At 43.1% G+C, this 26,885-nt stretch overlaps 1 protein-coding gene across 2 annotated transcripts in view; it reads right to left on the bottom strand.

Annotated features, from left to right (window-relative positions):
* Nucleotides 1–3,407: 3,407 nt before the first annotated feature.
* Nucleotides 3,408–26,885, bottom strand: part of GVQW3 (GVQW motif containing 3) — a 33,300-nt gene continuing 9,822 nt past the window's right edge. The window contains exon 2 of one of the 2 annotated variants that reach the window (XM_024255943.3): nucleotides 3,408–7,168. In XM_024255943.3, coding sequence (XP_024111711.1) covers nucleotides 6,929–7,168 — 240 coding nt within the window. In that variant the 3' untranslated portion in view covers nucleotides 3,408–6,928. Of the gene's footprint in view, nucleotides 7,169–8,114; nucleotides 14,371–26,885 lie in introns of those variants that run through there. The other variant, XM_063711298.1, reaches the window with a different exon arrangement.

Raw genomic sequence — 26,885 nt, 5'->3', positions numbered from 1 at the left:
AACCACTAAGTTGTGAGACCACAAATTAAGAGGAAGGTCCCTGGACTTACTAATTGCTTTATCCTCAGAAAAATATACAGTGTTGAAATGTCATCACTGCAAAGAAGTGTTGTCAGTGAAGGGGAGCTCCAGTTCCAGTGAAGTTCTATGGGTGTTGCCTGGAGCCCCAGTAGCATCATGGAATCATTCACCTCCCTCCGCTCTCATCCCTGGAATCCCAACTACAACAAATAGCAAGATGATTTCCTTCCTTGGGAGCCTATCCTAGAAAGTGGAGCATTTCAATAAACAAATAATAAGTGTGTAACAAATGGAAGAGGGAAATGTGGGACCCCAAGAGGAGGATTGGAATGAGACTTGGCAAGAGGCTGTGAATACATCCAAAGCTGATAGATTTATTATTGAGAAGTTTGTTTTTCCTCATGGATCTTCCCTGCCTCCAGTATAATAGCACGCAGGGCGGGACATAAAGCCAAAGTGATTTGGAGGAAGCAGGACACCTAAATTCATTTGACTTGGAAAGAGCTTTAAATTTTTACACTCTGTCTTCAAACACAGAGTTTCCCAATGGTCTTAGGGGGATGCGTGTGCATTTATGCACATGTGCATCCTAGATTTTTGTTTCTTTCTCACAACATGCACACACATACATGCACACGCACTTTGATAGGCAGAGATCGATTTTTTAAAAAAGATCACATTCCCATGCTTCTCCAATAAATTAGATAGAAAAGAGGCCCTTAAACTTCTTTTTTTATTTTTTCTGGAGCGCAGGAGGATTTAGGCATTCCAGATTCTCATATTTCTCCAAGGTGAACCAAATGTTTCCATTCCATATTTCAGGATCCCACTTCTTCCCATTTAACGCTCCAACTTTCCTGTAAGAAACCTGGGGCACCTGTGATTTCTACAAACATCATAATTCTGCACCCACAGGATTAAAATTTGGGTCTGACTTTCAATTCTCTTACTCCCATAGCTATAATAGGTTATATATTAATATAATTAACATATTAATATATAAATATAGTTTTGTATATTAGTTATAAATACATATATATTTTAAAGCTACAATGGAAGCTCTCTGGTTTTCTGAACATGCCTGAGAGTTTAGAATCCTGAGCTTGAATTTTTTTTTTAATAAGAACTTCAGCACCGTCAGAAGCAAATAATCCATCTTAAAATCCTTGGTCACAATTCTCGCCTTAGTAGCGCATTTCAGCAGCCATTTGGTCTTCCAAAGACTTGCCTTTGAAGGCATTTCATCCCAGTTATTCACAAGGTGCTAGTTTAAGTAACTTTTGCTATTGCATGCCATGGACTACGGTGGACAGTTTTGGGAGATGCAGTTCGCCGACCTCCAAATGTCCTTGTATACTCTTGTTTGTCCCAAACTGCAAGGACTAACCATTTTCTGACCCTGAATCATTTATATAATTAGTCACAAAAGCAGTTAGGTAGGTAGGGGTAGGTCAAGGTGACCACAACGTCCAGCAATTCACTCTCCAGGGGAAAGAGACTGGCTTGTTAACTGCTTGCTATAAAAGGTTCTGCCCTTAGCCCAGGGTTCCTCGGTGACATCACAGGCCCAAGGCACACATAGCTGCCATCTGGGCCATTGTATTGACTCGTGGGATTTGAGGGCAAGGAAACTTGCTCTACCGTGCTCTTGGCCCTTTTGTTTTCTATGCTGTCTTTTTCTGATCCACTGGGTCTTGCCTACTTTCAGCACCCATAGAGTTGTGGCAAGTCAATTTGGAGTCCTGTTACTCGTTGCCATCTTCCATGAGGTTGGAATTCTTCCCTGACACAGTATCCCATTTTCCACTGGCAATGAAGTCATCGTTGAATTCAAGCCCACTCAGGTCATATTACAATCCCAGATTTGTATCATGGAGGGTCAGTTTCCCGTGACCGCTTTCATGGCAAGTATTATATCAGCAGTGTCCTGTCAGGAAAACACATCATTCTAGATCTGTGCTGTCCAACACGGTAGCCATTAACCACATGTGGCTATTAATATTTAAGTATTAAAATTAAACAAAATTATATATTATTCATTATACATCTTGAACAGGGTTCTGGGGCCCCTGGCTATATGCCAGGTACTGTCTTTTTAGTAGCTGAATCTGATGGATCCTGAGAAGTTCCAGGGAATTCTAAAAGGCAGGGAGAGGGGGTGGACGGCATGGCTGGTACAGTGGCAACAGCTTGAGGGTGGCTACTATTTACTAGCCAGTATAGAAATATTTCAACACTTTAATAACCAATACAGTCGAACGTACCTAATGCAGTGCAGTCCTGTTGGCCGGTGTTATGACTATGTAAATGTTATTCATAGTTAAGCCATGTAGGGGTCTGTGAGTATATTTCCATTCTTGTTAAGATTTCAGTTTCTCCTATGTTAATAATTGCCTTTTTGTTTTCTTTCACTTAGTTTCTGTATCTCTATCACTAAGTCTTCTCTCAAACTCTTTGAAAGAACAGTATGATGACCAAATCTGTCAGGTCCAGCTATATCCCAGGCACTGTGATGGCTTAACTATGGCTATCCATCAGATCTAGCTACTAAAAAGACAGTACCTGACATATAGCCAGGGACCCCAGAACCCTGTTCAAGAGGCCAGCATTTGTTCAGATCAGTCAGTTTCTGTGCCAGTCAGCAGCCTCCAGTCCCTCCTGGGCACTGCCTTTGGCTCCCCCAAAAGGCTGACATGAACCTTGCTTGCTATACCTACCTGGCCCAGGGAGCCCTGCATGAGAACCATCCCGAGACTGTTCTGGTGCCACCTGGCTGCCAGCCAATAGCCAGCCAGCCCCACCTCCCACATATCAGCCCCTGTCCCTGAGTGCTCCACCTGCCCCCAGGAGGCTCAAACCTCACCAGGAGAGATAGCAGCCTCAGAAGAGATGTTGGTATCTCAGAGGATAAATATTTTTTAATGGCTTCTCTGGTCATGATGTGTAAATACTGCAAAATGATTAACCAAAAATTGTTAAATAATTGTAGATACAATTATATTAGAGAACAGAGGAGAGAAGCGCTATTAGAGAAATCTTCCATTGTTCAAAGTCAGTAGATAATATCTAAACCTTGGTGTTTCAGGAATACCCTTAAAATAAAAAAAAAAAAGACTAGGTCTGTAATAAAACTAATAAACAAAATTTTAAAAAATTTAGAAAAGATAATGCCTAAACTTAAAATCAAGAAACTGCAGTATAGGTATCTTATTTGGCAAATGGAAGTAAATACCAAAAGAAATAGCTGAAAGTGGCAAGTTGTCTCTGAGGAGTAAGGCTTGGGTAGTGGGGATTAGGGCAGGAATCTACTGTTTCTTATAATAAGCCTTGGAGACTATTTTGGCTTTTGAACCACGTACATATTACTCTTTTTGTGTGTGTGTGTGTGTGGGGACCATTGCAGGAATCCTGATGAGAGGTGATAGCTCTAGCAATGACCATGAGGCAAAGATAAGTGGATCTAAGAATATTTAGGACATGAGTTGGGAAAACCTGGTGAGATTGCCTGGTGCGAAGAGAAGAGAGAATCACAAAAACTGGGGCCTGTAGCTGAGGTTAGGGGATGGCTGACTCTTGGTGAACACTTGGATGCCAAGGGTTCCTCCAGGTACCACTTATAACAAAAGTGATAACTTTTGTTATAAGTGATAACTTATAACTCTGCTTGGGGGGATTGGAACTGGTTCACAGAGAGAGGGGTGTTTGAAGTGGGTCTTGAAGAGAGTATAGAAGTTCCCAGTTCCACAAAGGTTGAGCTCTAAGGTGAGAGGGTATCTTAAAGGAAGAATATTCTTGGGCAAGGGTGGTGAAGACTAACAGGAAGTACAAAGGCACAAAAGTATGGGAGCATCGTTTTGGGGACAAACAATGAATTGTCCCATAGAGTGAGAAGTTCAGGAGCCATGTTAAGAAAAGGCAATGGTAGAAATAAAGCAGAGACAGAAGTTTGTGACCAGAGCCCAGCGGCCTCCAATGTAGCCCAAGTGGTCCCCTCCCTCAAATTGGTGGCAGCATAACAGGCACAAATCCGAAAAGCAATTTGGAAATACACATCAGAAACCTTGAAAATGTTTCTATCCTCTATCTCAGTGATACTACTCCTGGGGATTGTTTCCGAGAAAATACAATTTTTAAAGCATAGGGTGAACAGCACACACTGGTATTTTTTTTTTTTTTTTGCATCATTATTGGAAACAGTGAAAAACTGGACAAAAACAAAAGTTTCATCAGAGGAAAATACTTAAGTAAAAGATAGCAAATTCACCCAGTGAATAATAAATATGCAGACTGGTATGCCTGTCATAATTTAGGTAGTCTCACCCAGGGGGCCTTCTGGGCCCAGGAGAGGGGAGGTGGCCAAATGTGGGCAAGAGAGGAAAAAGCAGAGTGGATTCTAGGTCGGCCCCTCAAGGGTTGGGAAGGAGAGCTGCTCTTTATTGAGCATTCCCCTTTTGGTATGTCACTTAATTCTCACTGTGATCCCATTAGTATCATAAGATGGTACTAATGCCATCCCCATCTTATAGATGAGGACCTGTGGCTCAAAGAGATGGAATGATCTGCCCAGGGCCATCTAGCTTCGAAGTAGAGGAGCTGAGATTCCAACCCAAATCAACATGATGGCAGAGCAGTCAATGCTTTTCCTCTGCCACATGATGCCAGTTGTCAATGGCGACCATGTTATCTGCGGAAAGTCCCTTTACATGACCCCTGGCATATTTCTTCAGTCTTGGGAGAACAATGCCAAACCAGTGTGGACACGAGGGGCTGGCAATAAGTAGCCTTATATGATACAAGGCTAAGCAATAAAAACAGAATACGTAGTTGTATCAGTAATAAAAGCGGCCAAAAAATTATGCTCATGGACAACAGCAGGAAAGGGCAAGGAGAAATGGAAACAGATAACGTGTGAGTGGGTGCTCTCTTTCCTCTTTCTCTTCTTGAAGTTTCCGTTCCTAACACTGTATTATTTGCACAATAAAAAACAATTCACAATGAAAGATAGAAAGACTGAGAAAATACGAGTCCCTGGGGTGGCCACGGCAATGCCTTGAGTCCAGCTGCAGCTCTAGGCTTTCCAAAGCCATTCTGACAGCAGCACTCATAAAGAAGAAGCTAGCTTCTTTTGGATGAAGGGGGGAAGGAAAAAAATGTAGCCTGTGACCCATGCCAAGAGGCTTAAGTTCCTTGCCATCATGCTCCAGGGTTGGTGTCATTGCCACATCTGATCAAGCTCTTACCCTGGCTGGGGAGGTATGGCTGTGACCTGGCACTTCCCAGCTCAAGAATTTTTGCATCTAATGGTATTGTTGATCCCTGTTCATTTGTTTTTGCCTCAGCTGGCTGGGGCTTGGGTTTGGCTTTGCTGGAGGAAGAGCCAGTGTGGGATTCTCTCTGACTGAGGGACAGAGGCCAAGGTGACCTCAGCCAGCAAAGAGAACAGTGAAACAGCAACATTTATGCCTGGGTTTCAGAGCTGGGGTGCAGTGATTTTTCTTTGATTCATGCTCACACCCCATACCTCACTTGATTTTATTCTATCCTTTAGATCGCCATTCCTTTCCAGATTTCATACATTTGCCTATGCTGGTCTCTCTGTCTGGAACGCCCTGCCTCATTCTTCCTGACAGAGCTAAGCCCTGCCCATCTTTCAGTACCACTTCGTTGATGAACCTTTTTCCAGTCTCCTTTTGGGGAATGAATCACTCCATCCTCTGGCTCCCAAAACACTTGATTTGTATCTTTCCTATGGCAATTGCATTTGTCTGCAGTACATTATAGTTATTTATGCCCAGCTCTGTTTCTCCTACTAAACGGTGAGCTTCTCAAGGTGGCCAAGAAACGTGTCTTATCCAACTCTGATCCCTCACACAATGTCTGGCATGTGGTAGGTGCTCAATCAATGTATGGAATGACATTAATTTACAACGGTTGAGTTCTTCCTCTTTCTCTGCATGGGCTCTCTGGGAAAGCTGTTGAGATTATAGGCAGATGACCAATTGGTTTTTATGTCCATTTGAAAGAGGCAGGAAGAGGAAGAGAGTTAAAGCTATCTGTGGATCCACATTCCAGAGATTTCAGCCAGTGCTCCTTAGGGAGATGAAAACTGGAATAATAACTAACACGTGCAGAGGCTCTTACTTACACTTTCACACCCATTAACTCAGTTGAGTCACAGAAGGGCTCATGGAAGTAGGCTGGCTGGGCAGTATATGGCCTGTTCCAATGTTACAGCTGGGGAAACCAAGGCTCAGAAAAATGAAGTGATTTGCAAGATTACATCAACTCAAAGTAGGGTTGGGACTCAAACACAGATCTGTTGACTCCAAATTCCATGCTCTTGGAATTGCTGAGGTGACAAGGGCACAAGCAACCCTTCCCCTTGATAAAGGTTTGCAGAAGGAAGAAAGGAAGCCTATGGTTAACTCTTGATGAAGTATATTTGCACCAGGCCCCAGTTGTTACCCTCATACATATTTACCTCTCATCTAGGGCAGAGACCATGCTTTCTCCATCATTTCTCTCTCCAAAGTTCAGGTCTTTCGCAAGCCTCACACTTTTGCTGGGTCTTGATTTTCAGGTCTAAAATGAGGAGGCTGAGCTAGAAGTTTAAATTTGGTCACATTCACACTGGCACCCAACACAGAGCCTGGCCCACAGTTTCCATCACCCTCTCCATGGATGACTACCAGCTCCAACACTAGAGGCCTCCAGGACTCCAGCTGACATGATGCAGTGTGTACCCTGCACGTTGCAGCCTCTGTGGAAACTGAGCCTCCTCCAGACAGCAGGGCTGCTCCGCTCACGCGGATCAAGTCCAGAGCCTCATTAGTCATGTCAGACGACATAGTTAACACTTGGGGCCAGTACAGCCAGTTCATCAAAAGCTCCTATGTGCCTGGCTCCATCACCGCAGCTGAGGAACTACTGTATGCGGAGCAGGCAGTACATCAGAGGAGCAGCGCCGGAGTGCTTCCAAATTGGTTTTGATTAATTGCATAGACATGTCTTTAATTGGTGCCAGTGTAGCAGCCAGAGAACTTATGGGAAAGCAGGATGTTATGCTTTCATTCCCTGAAGTCCCATAAAGCAATGAAAGATGAGGAACAGAATCACTGCTCGTTGAAAATTCATCGACCGTGCAGACCTAGAAAACACAAATAAGTATCTGAATTGAAACCTAACCTCATTTTCCCAACTCATTGGAAGCCATGCATGTTCCCCTCTGCCCTGCCTGCCTGCTGAGATGTGCAGCTGAGCAAAAGGTGTGATTTCTAAGAAACAAGTGCTTTAGCACAGAGACAGCATCCTCAGCTCTCTCCAGGCCCTCCTGGAATCGACGCCTGGAGGTATTTGGGAAGGTGCCTCCCCTCAGAAATGCCTCTCTCCAGCCCATCACCATTCTATGAACTGTTATCAGAGACTGATTCACTTTGGGTGAAGCATTCATTCACACATTCATTCTTTCTTTTCTACCTCTTGGAGATTTAAGACATATGTATTGACTGTGTACTAAATACAAAGCACTGTTCTGGTGTCATAAGGAATATAGTAGAATGAAGTAAAAAAAAAAAAAAAAAAAGACCCTTTTCCCAGGAAAATGATTATATAGCAGAAAAGAGAGGATGGATGAACTAATGCATCATGAGTCACATCACATAGAAGAGGAACCATTGGGATTTGACATCAAGAAGACTTGGGTTCAAATCTTAGTTCTGTTTCTTCTTACTGAGCCACCTCAGATAATCACTTTAATTCTTTAAGTTTCTCCCTCTTTGGGAGGCTGGAGTGCAGTGGTGTAATCACAGCTTACTGCAGCCTCTATTTCCTGGGCTCAAGTGATCCTCCCATCTCAGCCTCCCGAGTAGCTCGGGCTACAGGTATGCACTACCACACCCAGTTTTTCTTATTTTTTCATAGAGATAGGGTCTTACTCTGTTGCCCAGGCTGGTCTTGAACTCCTGGGTTCAAGTGATTCTCCTGCCTTAGCCTCCCAAAGTGCTGGGATTACAGGCATGAGCCACTGAGTCTGGCCTGAGTTTTAATTATAGAATAAAATAGTGATACTTACTGGACGTGTTGACTGTGAGACTTATAAGAATGAGCAGGGTGGAAAGTACCCAGCACAGGGCCTGGCACTGATCAATAAATTGTTTCCGATTCCAAATAAGCATCACTAGTGAGGCTCTGATAGGGTGCTGGGTGACAGTTCAGTATTCCAGGAACAAACCATTACTGATCACAGACTCTGTGCCAGGTTCTATCCTGAACATTAGGGATTTAGATAGGAAGCTCAGTCCTGCCCTTGAATGAGACTGAGGTCCACTAGGGAGTCACAGTGATTTAATGTGGTAAGAATGGCAAAGTGCCACAGGTGTGCTCACAGAAGTCTACTCAGGGGCAGTGAGGAGGAAAGGAGATAGTGGTCACTTCTACCTGAGAAATCAGGATAGATTTGCCTAAAGAGGCAATGCTTGAACTACATCCTGACACATAAGAATATTGTCATTTACAGACAAAGAAGAAAGCATTTTCCATGCACAAGGCCACAGTTTCCTTCCTTTTGTTCCTGGAGCAAACAGGAGTTACCCCCATAGGATCTTGGAACTAGCTGTTCTCTTTGTATAGAAAGTTCTTCCCCTAAATTTTCCAAAGCTGGCTCCTTCTTGACATTTATAACCCAATATTTTATTTTTTCATTTGTTTATTGTATATCTCTCCTACTAGAACGACAGATCCGTGAGAGCCTGAGATCCTGGCTGTATTTTCCTCCACTCTGTTACAACATCTAGAACTTTACCTGGCATATAATAGACATTCAGTATACATTCATTGCATAAATAAATAAATAAACAACAGGAGGCACAGGAGGGCATACTGCAATTCAGGACCTATTCTAAGCACAGTGCCTGGCACACAGGGGACACTGAATTTTCTTTCGTAAAATTAAATAATGGGAAATGCCTGAAGCATAGGCCAGAGGAACTGAAGTGGAAGGTAATAGAAGAGGTGGCCTCTGAGCTGCACCCGGGAAGAATGACAATGTGATAGAGATGCTAGGAAGGGGACTGGGAGGATTAAATCACAGAACTTTTAAGTCCCTTCCAATCTTGAGCTTCTAAGAATTTCTCCCATACAAATCATCTCTTGTCACCCTTCCTGATCCCCTCACTCACACCCCTCCTTTCCACTCCACCCTGTCTGGAGGCTGTAAGGACATCTGACACACCATTTCCTGCCAATGTAAATCATAGACTGCTGTGTGATGCTCGTTCACAGGTTTTACCATCCCCCAGATGGAGATGGCCCCAAATCTCAGGGTGGAGGCCTCAAGCAAAGCCAGCCTTACCACAGGGTGGCAAATAAGTGGGAACTGTTTACCCACCAGCACCTTCCTGGCCCTGCTCCCAGATAATTTTATTTCTTCTGGTCCTGGATCTGCTCCTTAGTTGGATGCACCTCAGTTCACTTGCTGGAGCACTGATGTGTGACTGTTTAACTGCTGCTGCTTCCTCTCCCAGGGATCCTGGGCTTCAGGGAGCATGGGAAAGAGACAAGAAAGAGAGCTTTATATGAGGTAAGCCTTGACAGTAATCATAAAAGTCAAAGACTAACTTACACTTAGATAGTGCTTCACAGTTTACAAAGCCCTAGAGGACCCCTATTCATCCTTCAAGGCCCGAACAAACGTTACCTCTTTTCACTAACCTTCAACTCTCCTAGGCAGAGCTAATCCTTTCCTCCACACTTGATAAAACCTCCATGATAGCCCTTACTGCCTTGTAATAAACGTATCTGTGTACATGTCTCATTTCCTCCACTAAACCATCAGAACCCTGGGGGCAGATCTCTTTTCTCCCAGTAAAACACATTTCTTTCTTTCTTAAAAAGTAATTTTAATGTTCATTATACATATTTTCTAACTACAAAAGTAATATTTATAGTTATAATAATAAAAATTATACATATAAAAGCGTAACGAAGCAACTCTAAAATCACTTATAATTTCATCACCCAGATCAAACCACTGGTCATGTTTTGGATATATCTTGAGGGTTTTTTTTAGCATACAGAAAATAAAAATGGAACTATATAATGCATGTGGTTTTATAGTCTGTTTTATCACCTATCTTATTGTGAACATCTTCAAACATCATTGACAGTTCTTTAAAAACCTCATCTTAAATAGCTGCATTATTTCACTTAATGAGTATGCTGTAATTTTCTTAACAATTTCTGCATTGTGGGACATTTGGGTTATTTCCTTCTTTTTACTACTTTTACAAATAAGTCTGCAATAAATAGCTGTTACATAAATCTTTGTCTGCATCTCTGACTGTTTTCCTAAGAAAGATTCCTAAGAAATCTTCCTAGAAGATTCCTAGGTCAACTGGTTTAAACTCTTTTTTTTTTTTTTTTTTTTTTTTGAGAAGGAGTCTTGCTCTGCCGCCCAGGCTGGAGTGCAGTGGTGCGATCTCAGCTCACTGCAACCTCCACCTCACAGGTTCAAGCGATGCTCCTGCCTCAGCCTCCCAAGTAGCTGGGATTACAGGCGTGCACCACCACACCCAGCTAATTTTTACATTTTTAGTATAGACGGGGTTTCACCATGTTGACCAGGCTGGTCTCGAGCTCCTGACTTCTGATCTGCCCACCTCGGCCTCCCAAAGTATTGGGATTACAGGCGTGAACCACTGTGCCTGGCCTGGTTTAAACTCTTTAAAGCTTCGTGATGCTCATTGCCAAATTGCTCTGAGAAAACAATATCAATTTATAATTTCACCAATGCAACATGTCTCACCTGACCAACATTATAATCCCATTTGTATCTTTACCAAGTCCAGCATCCTTTTCACAATGTCTCACAAGTTAAGTAATTTTTCTTAAACACAGCAGAAATTATACAACCAAACTTAGAGTTATCGTCTTCCAAGATGTCAACCTGGGAGGGCATATTTATTTATTTATTTATTTAATTTATTTATTTTTTTTTTTTGAGACAGAGTATCGCTCTGTAGCCCAGGCTGGAGTGCAGTGGTGTGACCTTGGCTCACTGCAAGCTCTGCCTCCCAGGTTCTCGCCATTCTCCTGCCTCAGCCTCCCAAATAGCTGGGACTACAGGCGCCCGCCACCACGCCCAGCTAATTTTTTGTATTTTTAGTAGAGATGGGGTTTCACCGTGTTAGCCAGGATGGTCTTGATCTCTTGACTTCGTGATCCACCCGCCTTGGCCTCCTAAAGTGCTGGGATTACAGGCGTGAGCCACCACGCCTGGCCCAGCATATTTATTTAAACAGTGCTTCCACTGCTTTAAACATTTCTTTTTTATTTGAAAAGTGGCTGCAAAGCAGACAACACATTCTTTTGCATCTAAATTACAATATACTCTGTCTTCAAGGAATGATTTTTGATTTTTGGCAATAGTCAAAAGTCACTTGAAATTCATGAGATGAGAAGCTGCAGCTGGGTTTGGGGTCAGAAATGAGGTGCAATATTACAGTAATGAGATTGAGGTCTTTTGCAACTTGTAAAGAGAGTCCCAGAGGAGTTCTGGGCAGTAGTGGCATCATCAGAATCAAGGCTGAGCCTTCTAGCCTGACCATTCTAAAGTGGCTGCACTCAGGTGGAGGTATGACTCTAGCACACAGTTATTGAACCTCCTCTCATGACTTCATCGTTACTCTGTGGATAGCCCCAGGGACAGGTGTCAACTTATTTCAGAACTGAGCTCCAGGCCAGGTGCAGTGGCTCACACCTATAGTCCCAGCATTTTGGGAGGCCTAGGTGGGCAGATTGCTTGAGCCCAGGAGTTTGAGACCAGAGTGGGCAACATGGTGAAACCCTGACTCTACAAAAAATGCAAAAATTAGCTGGGCATGGTGATACATGCCTGTGGTCCCAGCTACTCAGGAGGCTGAGGTGGGAGGATCACTTGAGCCCAGGAGGTAGAGGCTACAGTGAGCTGTGATTGAACAACTGCACTGTAGCCTCAGTGACATAGGGAGAGCCTGTCTCAAAAAAAAGTAAAAAAGAACTGATCTCCAGGCCAGGCATGGTGGCTAATGCCTGTAATTCTAGCACTTTGGGAGGCTGAAGGGGGAGGATCACTGGAGCCCAGGAGTTCAAGACCAGCCTGGGCAACATAGTGAGATCCTGCCTCTACCAAAACAAAAATTATTTTAATTAATTAGCCAGGCATGGTAGCACACACCTGTTGTCCTAGTTACTTGGAAGGCTGAGGCAGGAGGATCACTTGAGCCATGGAGTTGGAGGCTGCAGTGAGCTACGATCCACTGCGCTCCAGCCTGGACAACAGTACTGATCTGATCTCCTTCCTCCTTCTTTCTTCATCAAGCCCACTCGGACCTGATGTGACTCCAAGACAAGACTTTAGAGGGACAGTTGAAGGGGAGGGTGGAACATGGCATGGCAATGGAAAGAGCCCTTAGACTTCAGTCAGAAAGAAATGAGTCTGATGTGTGGCTCTACCTGTGCCTTTTGCCAGCTGTGTGTTAGGTCCCATTAGTAAAGGAGGATGCTACTTCCAAGGACTGTTCGGGAAAATGGAGAATATACACATAACCACACGCAGTCACACAAACACACACAGGCAAGCCAAATAGCTAATGCTTATTGAGTACCGACTCCATGCCAAATACATACTGTGCTTTCTATGCACATGGCAGACCCTGTTGACTGGCTACCCAAAAGCCATTTGCTCCTTGTTACCTACCACTACAGCTCCCTTGGGCCAATGAGATTTAGTAGAACTCTGCTGGGAGTTACTGGGAGAGCTTTTGCTTTCCTGATGAAACAGGACTGCTGAGTCTGAACTGTCTGCGCCTCCCAACCCCTGCCTGCCTTGAACTTGGAGGTGAGGGCTAGGTGTAACAGCCGTCTTGTAACCAAGATGGAAAGACCAAAGGAGCACCTTTGGAATTTCTTGTTATGCCAGAAAATAACTACCTATTTAAGTCACTGTTAGTTATCATTACTTACAGCTAAAAATATTCCAATATACATGCATAAAAAGTGTCCACACATAAACAATGCTCAATAGAGGGTAGCTATTTACACTCATTAAAATCCCCATCCTGTAGAGACTTGAAATGCCTTCTTTTTCTTCAGTTAGACTCAGTCATCCCCATTGATCCCCTGCACCTTTGCAGGGCACCTACTCAGGACCAGGCTTTGTGAAAGATGCACAGGGCAAGAGGCGCCCCCAATCTAAGGAAGGAAATGAAAAGCCTGAGAGTATGCCAGTCTCTGCTGAGACATTGCCCAAACCCAGCAGGACTCAACAGGTAAGTCCTGCCATGGCCTGGGCTTCCTCCTTCTACCTGATGTGCAGGACGCTTGGTATTCCCCTTCACTGCCCACCTCCTGCCTGAGCTTGGAGATGCTTCTGGGTGGTGGAGGAAATGCTTATTGACTTCCACATCTTTCCAGCCAAATGCTCCTACCAGGGGCTCCCAGGCTCAAGAGAGCCCGGCTTCACCTGCTTGCCGTCTACTCCCATAGGAAACAGGAGGAATCTTTTTCAGAATATTTGCTCCAGCAAAAATTGTCCATCAAGGCTAACAATGGAGAGAAGGCAGAGATACTGAGCTACCTTTTAGATGCCTGGATGTCCTGCATGGGATTTTATAGAAAAGCAGATTGAACACAAAACCTATTTCCGCACTTAAAGTTGTATGGCTTTGGCAGTTTAGACAACCTTTCTGAGCTTCAGTTTTCTTATTTATAAAATGGAGATGGCTGGTCCAAAGGTAGTGAGTTATCTCAATCGATTGTTCACAGTCAGTCACAGATTGAACTCCTCGTTCTATTCCTTCCCTCTTTCTCACTACTGAACTTAACTAGTCTAAAATAAATAAGTAAATAAATAAACAAAATGGAGATGTGACAGCCAATTTTATATGTTCACTTGACTGGATCATGGGGTACTGAGATAGATGGGAAAACATTATTTCTGGGTGTGTCTGTAGGGATGTTTCTGGAAGAGATTAGCATTTGAATTGGTAGACCGAGTAATGAAGAGGCACCCCTCCCTAATGTGCATGGACATCATCCAATTCATTGAGGACCTGAATAGAACAAAAAGGTAGAAGGGCAAATTTGTTCTCGCTTCTTGAGCTATGACATCCATCTTCTCCTGCCCTTGTACATCAGCACTCCTTGCTCTTCGGCCTTTGGACTCAGACTGGAACTGACACCATTGAACTCCTGGTTTTGGCTGGGCATGGTGGCTCATGCTGATAATCCCAGAGCTTTGGGAGGCCAAGGTGGGAGGATCCCTTGAGACAAGGAGTTCGAGACCAGCCTGGGCAACATAGCGAGGTTCCGTCTCTACAAAAAATAAAAATAAAAAATTATTTGGGCATGGTGGCACATGCTTGTAGTCCCACCTACTCAGGAGGCTGAGGTGGGAGGACTGCTTGAGCCCAGGAATGCAAGCCTGCAGTGAGCTAAAATTGTGCCACTATACTCCAGTGTGGATGCCAGAACAATATCCTGTTTCTAAACAGACAAACAAACAAACAACAAAACTCACTAAACTCTAATTCTCAGGTCTTCGTCTTCGGGCTTGGACTAGAATGACACCATTGGCTTTCCTGGGCTCCAGCTTGCAAATGGCAGTTCTTAGGACTTCTCAGCCTCCATAATCACAATAAATTATATGAAAGAATAAATCTATTTACATATATCTCCTGTTGGTCCTGTTTCTCTGGAGAACCTTGACTAACACAGGAGATAATGTCTACCTCCAAGGCCGGGAGTGGTGGTTCACGACTGTAATCCCAGCACTTTGGGAGGCCAAGGCGGGCGGATCATGAGGTCAGGAGTTCCAGACCAGCTTGACCAACATGGTGAAACACTGTCTCTACTAAAAATACAAAAATTAGCCGGGCGTGGTGGCTTGCACCTGTAATCCCAGCTACTCAGGAGGCTGAGGCAGGAGAATCGCTTGAACCCGGGAGGTGGAGGTTGCAATGAGCCGAGATTGCACCACTGCACTCCAGCCTGGGCGACAGAGTGAGACTCTGTCTCAAAAATAAATAAATAAATAAATAAACAAACAAACAAACAAATGTCTACCTCCAACGTAGGCAGCATGACAAAATTCTATCTCTACAAAAAAATACAAAAATTAGGCGGGTGTGGTGGTGTGTGCCTACAGTCCCAACTACTGGGGAGGTCTGAGGCTGGAGGATCAATTGAGCCTTGGTGATTGCACCACTGCACTCCAGCTGGGGTGACAGAATGATACCCTTTCTCAAAAAAAAATTAAATTATATTAAGAAAAATAAGTGTCTACTTGACAGAATTATTGTTTCTCATCTGGCAACTTCCAGAAACATGATCAGTTACACTAATGAAAATGGGTCACACATCGCACTCCTTGCTATAGACACATGGAGGTGCTAGATGAATTATAATGCAAATCTTTTTTTTTTTTTTTTTTTGAGACAGAGTCTCGCTCTGTCGTCCAGGGTGGAGTGCAGGGGCACAATCAGGACTCACTGCAACCTCTGCCTCCTGGGTTCAAGTGATTCTCCTGGCTCAGCCTCCCGAGTAGCTAGGATTACAGGCACGCACCACCACACCCGGCTAATTTTTGTATTTTTAGTAGAGACAGGGCTTCACCATGTTGTCCAGACTGGTCTCAAACTCCTAACCACAAGTGATCCACCCACCTCAGCCTCCCAAAGTGCTGGGATTATAGGTGTGAACCACCATGCTCAGCCTAAAAATGTTATTTTTTATCGCTGAATTTGAAAAATTTAAAGAGAAATTTCTAGACATCAGAAATGAAAAGGGAGCTCAAAGGCAGGACAGGGTACAGCCAGTGCCTAGGCAACACACAGGGACCTCAGACTTAGATGTAGATCCTGAGGGCTGTGGGCTAGGGCTTCACTGCACACTAAGGAGTAGGAGATAGGGCTTAGGTTTCTGCCAGGTGAGCAAGTTGGAACTGAGATAAAGCCCTAAAATTGGAAGCTGGGCTTCTTCCATGAAAAGGAGACTGGAAAAGCTGTACCCTGGTGTTAGAGAAATTGCAAGAAAGATTGATCTTTGAAGAGGCTGTGGATGGGGTAATAAATAGCATTTACAAGAAATAGAAACCCCAGTCTCTGCCACATGCAAGATGGAGTTTGAATTTACTCTACCTTTAGATGCAGACACCCATTGAGATAAATTCTTTCTTTTCTTTTCTCTTTTTTTTTTTTTGAGACAGAGTTTCGCTCTTGTCACCCAGGTTGGGGTGCAATGGTGCAATCTCAGCTCACTGCAACCTCTGCCTTCCAGGTTCAAGTGGTTCTCCTGCCTCAGCCTCATGAGCAGCTGGGATTACAGGTGTGCACCACCACGCCTGGCTAATTTTTATATTTTTAGTAGAGACGAGGTTTCACCATTTGGCCAGGCTGGTCTCAAACTCCTGACCTCAGGTGATCTGCCCGCCTCAGACTCCCAAAGTGCTGGGATTACAGGCGTGAGCCACCACGCTCGGCAAGATAAATTAACAGAAAAATTGGTCCAGATCATTAAAATTCATAGGTTAGGCTGGAGCAAGACCCATTAAAACTCTTAGGTTTAGGCTGAAGCAAATCAAAATACCTCAATAGGGATGCTTGACAAATTTATTAGAAAAAAAAAAAATCCTGAGGAACATACTCTCAGAAAGTAACAAATCACATGAGGAAAAAAAAGATCAAAATAGAGAGTCAACAAACAAAACAAACTAGAGATATGAAGGGTAAAAATGGAACGACCTGAAAGAGACTATGAAGTAAGGATGATTAAAATAGAGAGATAAGAAAGTGTAGAAGCCTGGTCAGGTGCAGTGGCTCATGCCTGTAATTATAGCACTTTGGGAGGCTGAGGTGGGCAGATTGCTTGAGCCCAGGAGTTCAAGAGCAGCCTGGGCAACATAGTGAAACCCTGTCTCAAAAAAAAGAGAAAATATATATATATATATAAAAAATAGAAGCCATAATAAAGGAACAGAATAGTATGGAGGAGAAAGAGATGGGAAATTTGAAAAAGAACCATATAGAACTTCCAGAAATAAAAACATAGTTACTAAAATTAAAGACTCAAAGATGAGTTAACCTACATATTCGAGCTAGCTGAAGAGGGAATCCGAAGAAACATTTTGAGGACATGACCCCAAATGGAGAAAAGAGAGATAAAGAGAGAAAACCCGAACAAGAATTTAAGAGAATGAAGAATAAAAAGAGAGAGCCAAACAGATGTCTCATAGGAGTTCCAGAAAGATTTAACAGAGGGGCCGGGCTCAGTGGCTTATGCCTGTAATCCCAGCACTTTGGGAGGCTGAGGTGGGCGGATCACCTGAGGTCAGGAGTTCGAGACCAGTCTGGCCAAATGGTAAAACTCCAGCTCTACTAAAAATACAAAAATTAGCCAGGCGTGGTGGCGTGCACCTGTAATCCCAGCTACTCGGGAAGCTGAGGCAAGAGAATCGCTTGAACCCAGGAGGCGGAGGTTGCAGTGAACTGAGATTGAGCCATTGCACTCCAGCCTGGGCGACAAAAGTGAGACTCCATCTCAAAAAAAAAGGGCCGGGTAGGGTGACTCATGCCTGTAATCCCCAGCACTTTGGGAGGCTGAGGCAGGTGGATTACCTGAAGTCAGGAGTTCAGGACCAGCCTGGCCAACATGGTGAAACCCTGTCTCTACTAAAAAATACAAAAATTCGCTGGGCTTGGTGGCAGACGCCTGTAATCCCAGTTACTCGGGAGGCTGAGACAGGAGAATTGCTTGAACCTGGGAGGCGGAGGTGACAGTGAGCAGAGATTGTGCCAATGCACTCCAGCCTGGGTGACAAGAGCGAAACTCCATCTCAAAAAAGAAAGAAAGATTTAACAGAGGGAATGGTGGAAAATCATTATTTAAAATATTATGGGGTTCTTCAGAGAAACAGGAAACAGAACCAACAAGATCCGTGTGTGTGTGTGTGTGTGTGTGTACACAGAGAGAGAGAGATTTATTATAAGGAATTGGCTTATGCAATTACGGAGGCTGAGAAGTTCCAAGATCTGTACCTGGCAAGCTGTAGACCCAGGAGAGCCAAAAGTGACTTTCCAGCCTGAGTCCAGAGGCCTGAGGAAAAGGAGAGCCAGTGGTGTAAGTTCCAGTTCAATATCCTGCAATCTTGAGACCCAAAAAAAGAGCTGATGTTTCAGTTTGAGTCTGGAGGCAGGAAAAGACTGATGTTCCAGCAGCCAGGCAGGAGGAGTTTCCTCTTACTTGCAGGAGAGTCAGCCTTTTTGTTCCATCCAGGCCTTCAACAATTGAATGAGGCCCGCTCGCATTATTAGAAAGGGCAGTCTGCTTTACTCAGTCTATTGATTCAAATGTTAACGCATCCAGAAACACCCTCCCAGACACACCCAGAATAATTGTGTGACCAAACATCTGGGCACCCTGTGGCCCAGTCAAATTGACAAATAAAATTAACCATCATGAATTATTGATAATTTCCCAAAACTGGAGAAACATACCAAGACACTAAATAAACAGTCCAGGCACGGTGGCTCACGCCTGTAATCCCAGCACTTTGGGAGGCCGAGGTGGGTGGATCATTTGAGGTCAGGAGTTGGAGATCAGCCTGGCCAACATGGTGAAACCCCATCTCTACTAAAAATACAAAAATTAGCCAGGCAGTGGTGATGCACGCCTGTAATCCCAGTTACTCGGGAGGCTGAGGCAGAAGAATCGCTTGAACCTGGGAGGTAGAGGTTGCAGTAAGCTGAGATCGTGCCACTGCACTACAGCCTGGGTGACAGAGTGAGACTGTGTCTCAAGTAAAATAAAATAAAATAAAATAAAAAACAATTACATGACTAGTCACATACTGATTAAACTGCAAAACCACAAGGCAAATAAAAAAGTCTGCAGTGACAAGGGACAGATTATCAAAAGGAATGTTAACTACAGTGAAATCAGCTTTCTCATCAGCAACAATGAGAACCAGGAGACAGTAGGATAATATCTTCAAAGTGTGCACAAAAAATAAATCTCAAACCAGAATCCTATACACAGTCAAATTAGTAAGCGACAGCCAAACTTTCAGACATTTTCTGATGAACAAAGACAGTTTACCTCACAGAAACCTGCTGAAAGTATTTTAACACATTAATAGATATACTTCTATAAGAAAATTGAATTCAGGCTGGGCATGGTGGCTCACACCTATAATCCTAGCACTTCAGGAGGCTGAGGTGAGAGGATCGCTTGAGGCCAGGCGTTCAAGACCAACCTGGCCAACATAGCAAGACCAACTCCATAAAAAAACAATTTTTTTTTTTTTAAAGAAAATTGAGGCCAGGCACAGTGGCTCACACCTGCAATCCCAGCACTTTGGGAGGCCGCGGCAGGAGGATCACCTGAGCTCAGGAGTTCGAGACCACCCTGGGCAACATGGTGAAACCCCGTCTCTACTAAAAATACAAAAAATTAGCTGGGCGCGGTGGTGTGCACCTGTAGTCCCAGATACTCAGGAGGCTGAGGCATGAGAATCACTTAAGCCCTGGAGGCAGAGGTTGCAGTGAGCTGAGATTGCGCCACTGCACTCTAGCTTGGCAGCCTGGGCTAAAAAGTGAGCCTCTGACTCAAAAGAAAAAAAAAAAAGAAAAAAGAAAATTGAATCCAGAAAGAAGTAACATGTAAGGTGTGGGATACAAGTGAGGCACTGAAGCTAGCTCTCATCAGCCCGGATAGCAGACTGCTAAAACTTTCAGGAATTTTGAGAATTGGTTGTTACACACAGTCATTTTCTTTTTTTTTTCTTTTTTTTTTTTTGTCTTGAGACAGAGTCTCAGTCTATTACCCAGGCTAGAGTGCAGTGGTGCCATCTTGGCTCACTACAACCTCTGCCTCCCGGGTTCAAGGGATTCTCGTACCTCAGCCTGCCGAGTAGCTGAGACTACAGGCACAGGCCACCACACCAGGCTACTTTTCATACTTTTGTAGAGATGGGGTTTCACCATGTTGGCCAGGCTGGTCTCAAAACTTCTGACCTCAGATGATCCACCCGCCTCAGCCTCCCAAAGTGCTGGAATTATAGGCATAAGCCACCGCAACCAGCCCATTTTCAAACATTAAATTATGTAAACTTACAATTAAATGAATCACTTTAAATATAAAGGTCAAAAATCCTCACAATGCATGCCTTCTTAATTATTTTACCACATTATGCTATCATCCATGCAACTTTTATTTGTATCTCCTGTGTTTATACAGTAGACATACTATATAGAATGGTGTACTACTCTGCATCTGTTCCCAATTCTACATTAAATGATGCCAGATTGGTAATTTGAATATTTACACTCTAGAAATTAACAAATGTTACAAATCAGAGATCCCCCAACCCTACCAAGTGAAAACTGGTGTTAAATATTTACCAGCATACCAATGAATACAAGAAATAATGAATTACTTATGAATACCACTCCTAGGTGTATACCCAAGGGAATTAAAAACATATGTTCACAAAAAACTTGTACATGAACATTCATAGCAGTATTCTGCATAATAAGCCAAAAGCTGAAAACAACCGAAATGTCCATCAACTGATAAATAGAATGTGGTAGAGTCACACAATGGAATGTTATTCAGCCATAAAAAGGAATGAAGGGGCTGAGTGCAGTGGCTCATGCCTGTAATCCCAGAACTTTGGGAGGCCAAAGTGGGCAGATCACGAGGTCAAGACCATTCTGGTCAACATGGTGAAACCCTGTCTCTACTAAAAATACAAAAACTAGCTGGGCGTGGTGGCACGCACCTGTAGTCCCAGCTACTCGGGAGACTAAGGCAGAAGAATTGCTTGAACCCTGGAGGTGGAGGTTGTGGTGAGCTGAGATCACCATTGCACTCCAGCATGGGCAACAAGAGCAAAACTCAGTCTCAAAAGAAAAAAAAAGGAATGAAGGACTGACCCCTGCTCCAACATGGATGAACCTTAAAAACATTAGGCTAAGTGAAAGAAGCCAGACATAAAAGGCTACATATTATGATTCCATTTATATGAAATCTCCAAAATAGGCAAATCCATAGAGACAGAAAGTATACGAGTGGTTGCCAGGGGATTAAAGAAAATGAGGAAACTGCTAATGCGTAGGGGGTTTCCTTTTGGAATGCTGTAACTGTTCTAAAATTAGTGGTGATGGTTCTACAATTTTGTAAATATACTAACGATTTTATTGGATATGAATTATATTTCAGTAAAAAGAGAGAAAGATAGGCAACGAAACCGGTATGCAGGTTTATAAATCTAAATAAACACTGGCTGTTAAAACATCTAATTTGAGTCCAGGCATGCATGCTGGCTCATGCCTGTAATCTCAGCACTTTAGGAGGTGGGATGATTGCTTGACCCTGGGAGTTCGAGACCAGCCTGGGCAACGTGATGAAACTCTATCCCTGCAAAAAAAAATACAAAATTAGCTGGGTGTGGTGGCAGGCACCTGCAGTCCCAGCTACCTGGGGGGCTGTGGTGGGAGGATCCCTTGAGCCGGGGAAGTGTAGTTTGCAGTGAGCTGAGATCATGCCACTGTACTCCAGCCTGGGCAACAGAAGTGAGACCCTGTTTCAAAAAATAATAATAATAATAATAAAATAATAATAATAATAGCAGCACAGAAACGTTAAAAGAATGGGAAAGTATACTAGGCAAATGCTAAGCAAAATAATGCAATATTGACAGATTTTAAGCCAAAAATAATTACTAGGGATAAAGAATCATATGATAATGATAATGATAATGACAAAAGGAAAAGTTCACCAGGAAGATATATCCCAGAACCTCTGAGTACCACCTGGCAACATTGCTTCCAAATATACAAAGCCCCCTCAAGTCTTCAGCATGCGTGTAAGGAAACTACCAGAGGCCAGAGAAAGAACTACCTAAAAGGATTAGAAGGAACCATTTTTGGAGATCACACAGGTCCACTTCCTATTCCTAACATCTAGAGTGGCAAGACATATTTCATAAGGTTTCAGGTGCCCTCAACACTGGGGCAAAATTAGCCCTAGACTAATATTACTCTGGTCTCATCTAACAAAGCTTAAAAGTAATAGCCAAAAGCTATTTCCAAAAATCAGTCAACTGAAACTGAGGGAGATAGGTAAAATTGGTAGATAAGGTCATTAAAACTATTATCACTGTATTCCATGTGATCAACAGCCTAGAGAAAAAATTGAGCTTGTTAAGTAGAGACATGGAAGATATCAAAAAGACCCAAATTCCAGTAGCAATACACTCACTGCCCATATCTTGCTTTCTAAAAACCATTCTCCAATAAAAGGAACCAGGGCTAGACAGAAATTGAGAATAGAGAAATGGCTGGTCACAGGTGTGCAGAGGCAAAAAACAAGATAATCTTGGAGCATATTGTAGTACCAGAAGGTAAGGACCTGCTAAGAAAAAAACAAAAGGTTGGGAGCACATCAAAGAGACACAGAAGCCAACCTGAAAAAACATCCAATGGCCAAAGCTGGAACAACTTAAGCAACAAAATAAATAACACAGTATGGGATTATTACACAAAATATAAAACAAACGTACATGAGTCCAAACGTATCCATAGAGATAGAAAGTTGATGAATGGTTGCCGGGGCCAAGGATGAGAAAGAATGGAGAATGACTGCTTAATGAGTATAGGGTTTCCTTTTAGTGTGATGAAAATGTTCTGAACTAGATAGTGGTAATGGTTGCACAGCATCGTGAATGTACTAAATGCAACTGAGATGTACACTTTAAAGTGGTTAAAATGGTGAATTTTGTCATGTGAATTTTACCACAATAAAAAATTACCATAAAATCCCTTCTTTCATTCATCTATCAAACATTTATTGAGCAGTTCCAGGCAAGGTTTATTCTGGATGCAGGGAACATGGAACAATCAGATGTGGGCCTGGCTTTTAGGAGGTCCTGGGCTGGTAGAGAAGAAAAACATCCTGCAAACAACAAAGTTCAGTTAAGTGTTACAGTTTTCTTGATGCCAGAATGTGCATTGCTACAATAAGATATCATCTCACCCCAGTTAAAATGGCTTTTATCCAAAAGACAGGCAATAACAAATGTTGGCAAGGATGCGGAGAAAAGGGAACCCTCATACACTGTTGATGGGAATGTAAATTAGTACATCCACTACAGAGAACAGTTTGAAGGTTCTGCAAAAAACTAATAGAGCTACCATATAATCTAGCAATCCCATTGCTAGGTATATACCCAAAAGAAAGCAAATCAGTATATCAAAGAGATACCTGCACTCCCATGTTTTTTGCAGCACTATTCACAATAGCCAAGATTTGGAAGCAACCCAAGTGTCTGTCAACAGACAAATAGATAAAGAAAATGTGACATATATACACAATGGAGTGCTATTCAGTCATAAAAAAGAATGAGATCCTGTCATTTGCAACAACATGGATAGAACTGGAGGTCATTATGTTAAGTGAAATAAGCCAAGCACAGAAAGACAAACCTCTCATGTTCTCACTTATTTGTGGGAGCTACAATTAAAATAAATGAACTTATGGAGGTAGAAGTAGAATGATGGTTACCAGAGGCTGGGAAGGATAGTGGAGGGTGGGGTGGGGGGAAAAGGGGATGGTTAATGGGTACCAAAAAATAGTTAGAAAGAATGGATAAGATCTAATATTTGATAGCACAGCAGGGTGACTATAGTCATAATAATGTAATTGTACATTTAAAAATAACTAAAGGAAGGCTGGGCATAGTGGCTCACGCCTGTAGTCACACTTTGGGAAGCCAAGGCAGGCAGATCACCTGAGGTCACGAGTTCAAACCCAGCCTGGTCAACATGGTGAAACCTTGTCTCTACTAAAAACACAAAAATTGGCCAGGCGTGGTGGCGTGCACCTGTAATGCCAGCTACTTGGGAGGCTGAAGCATGAAAATCGCTTGAACACAGGAGGTGGAGGCTGCAGTAAGCCAAGATGGTGCCATTGCACGCCAGCCTGGGTGACAGAGCAAGACTCCTCTCAAAAAAATAATAATAATAATAATAATAACTAAGAGTATAATTGGATTGTTTGTAACACAAAGGATGAATGCTTGAGGTGATGGATACCCCATTTACCCTGATGTGATTACTACACATTGTATGCCTGTATCAAAATATCCAATATACTGCATAAATATATATATCTGCTATGTATCCACAAAAGCTAAAGCTAAAAAAAAAAAAAAATTAAAGAATGTGCATTTTACATGGTGGTAGGGGAGGGTGGCTGCTTCACTGAGTGGGTTGGTGGGTGGCAGGGGAGAACAGCAATGGTGAGGCTGAGGCTTGAGTCCCAAAGGGGAGTTTGCCAGGTGGATGGCAGCAGAGGGATTCCAGGCACAAAGTGGGGCATGATTGAGCAAGCTCAAAAAGTTGATGTCCAAAAGTCTCCAGTTTTCAGCAAACTCCAAGCCAAACAGCACAGGAGCAGTGTAGGGGATGGTCTTCAGACAGTGAGGTGAGAAGTGGGTGACCACCCCTGTCCATTTGCAGTAGGTGACAGTAAGAGATGTTAGGGAAATCACATGGACCTGCCGGGATGTCAGGGTCAAAGAAAGCATGATTCCAAGATTGGGCCACTGGGTGGGTGGCAGATAATGCCCATCCCTAAGGTGAGCCTACAGGAACATTCTGTTCAGGAGAGGTCAAAGTAGAATAAAATATACAGTCCCCTAATTGTATCCCCTTATACTACACCCACCACCTCATTTTATGTATTCTACAATTTTTAATTTTTTAATTTATGCATTGGAAACCAACTTCCCTTTTCCTTGGGCTTCTTGTTTTCATGTTTGAAACATATGTTACTATGGAAATGTCATGGTACAGTATAGTGGCATTTATAAGTGAAATGTAAAGAATTTTCAGAACATCTAGAAACATAAGACTGGGGTTTAGGGATATAAGTCCTAATTATGTGATAGCATTCATGACTTCAGACACTGTGTCATGAATATAAGCATACTCAGAAATTTGAGACAGCACAGAGGAGATAGTTGAGAGCTTTATTAGGATTTATGTGCCCAGATTTTTAAAAACGTATATGAGAAATATTAAAAACACAAAACATAACACACTACTTGGGAAGAACATCTGGAAAAAATGGATGACAGAATGCCAACATTTACTTATGAATACACACCTCTGGAAGGACCAGGGGACCTGGACACCCCAGAGAAATTTGGTAAAACCCTCTGCACCACTTTCTATGCTATAAATATGTTCCTTAAAAATTGTATGTAAATCAACTGTTGGTAAATCATTTGTTAAATGCAAGGGTGAGCATGATTTTAAAGATATGAGAATGTACATTTTAGTAAGGGAAATAATTACCGATGGAGTAATAGAAAAAACTCACGGACTGAGCGAAGTTCAAGGTCCTTCATTATTATCCTGGCTCTGCCACCAACTAAATGTGTGATTCAAGAAAATCACTCAGCCTCCCTGCGCCAATTCCCTCATCGAGTTTGGGTTGTAATTCTGAATTTTCACTTATTAGGTTCTTAATGCAAGGTACAGGGGTACTGGCCCACAGCCTCAAGTCCAGTTTCTTCTGAGAGGTAATATTACACACTAAATCCTTGTGGACAGAGCTCCAGGCTCTCTTACATAAGAAGAGCTACAGTTACCATCGTTCTATGTTTTGCTTCTTTACAGTCCACTGTCTGTTTTTCACAATCACCCTCAGTTGATGATTACAACTTTTTGTTCCAATTCTTTACAAAAGTTTGTTCCTTAGCTCTCTCCTCTGGGAAAAATTGACAGTCTAAGGTAGGAACCCTTTCTTGGTGCTCCTCTCCACCTCTGGCCCTTTCCCTAACCCACAAAGCTGGGCACTGCCCAAGGACAAGGGCTGTACTCTACGCCTAATGCAGGCCCAGGCTCGAAGAAGGAATTCAGTAAATGACCGTTCACTGTTTTTTGTTTTGTTTTGTTTTGTTTTTTTTGAGACAGAGTCTGACTCTGTTGCCTGGGCTGGAGTGCAATGGCACGATCTCAGCTCACTGCAACCTCCACCTCCCAGGTCCAAGTGATTCTCCTGCCTCAGCCTCCTGAGTAGCTGGGATTACAGGCGTGCACCACCACACCTGGCTAATTTTTGTATTTTTAGTAGAGACGGGGTTTTACCATGTTGGCCAGGTTGGTCTCGAACTCCTTACCTCACGTGATCTGCCCGCCTTAGCCTCCCAAAGTGCTGGGATTACAGGTATAAGCCACCACACCCAGCCTGGCTGCATGTTTTTGAAGGAGGAAGCTGAGGCAAGGAGATGGGTCTGATGAAAGATCCAAACTCCAGGAGTGGACTTCTGGCTGCTTCTTTAAACATTTTTAAACTTTCCAAATTTTCTACAATGGACAAAAATATCAAAACCACAAACCATTAAACTCTCCTTTTCCTGGCTTTCTGTCAATGCCCTGGTCTCCCATAAATAATGCAGTAGGCAGTTTCCTTCCAATACTGCAAACTTTGCTCAGTGCTTCAACATTTGGCCCAGGACATAGGGCACACATCTTTTCTTTAAGAGAAACAGCCATTTCGGTCTTCTAGTCTGTTTTGCTTAAATAGCAATGACGCTATGCGTTTGTCTTTGTGGACTTAACACCTGCCATCCCACCCCAGGCAAGGACTCCTGCCAACTGGCTCCAGAAAATGTCATTTATCAACAGTGTTTAGGCACCACCTTGATTAATCTGCCATATAGGAAGTACAAAACACCACTGTAAGAATTCTTTTGTCTTCTTAAGCAAAAACAGGTTTAGGCCTTAACTGGCAAGAGATAGAAAGCAATGAGTCAGGCTTCTTGC

Source organism: Pongo abelii, chromosome 9 (genome assembly GCF_028885655.2).
Source record: "Pongo abelii isolate AG06213 chromosome 9, NHGRI_mPonAbe1-v2.0_pri, whole genome shotgun sequence".
Lineage (NCBI taxonomy): Eukaryota > Metazoa > Chordata > Mammalia > Primates > Hominidae > Pongo > Pongo abelii.
The sequence above is the reverse complement of the archived record's forward strand: the minus strand, read 5'-3'. Positions and strand labels throughout refer to the sequence as shown.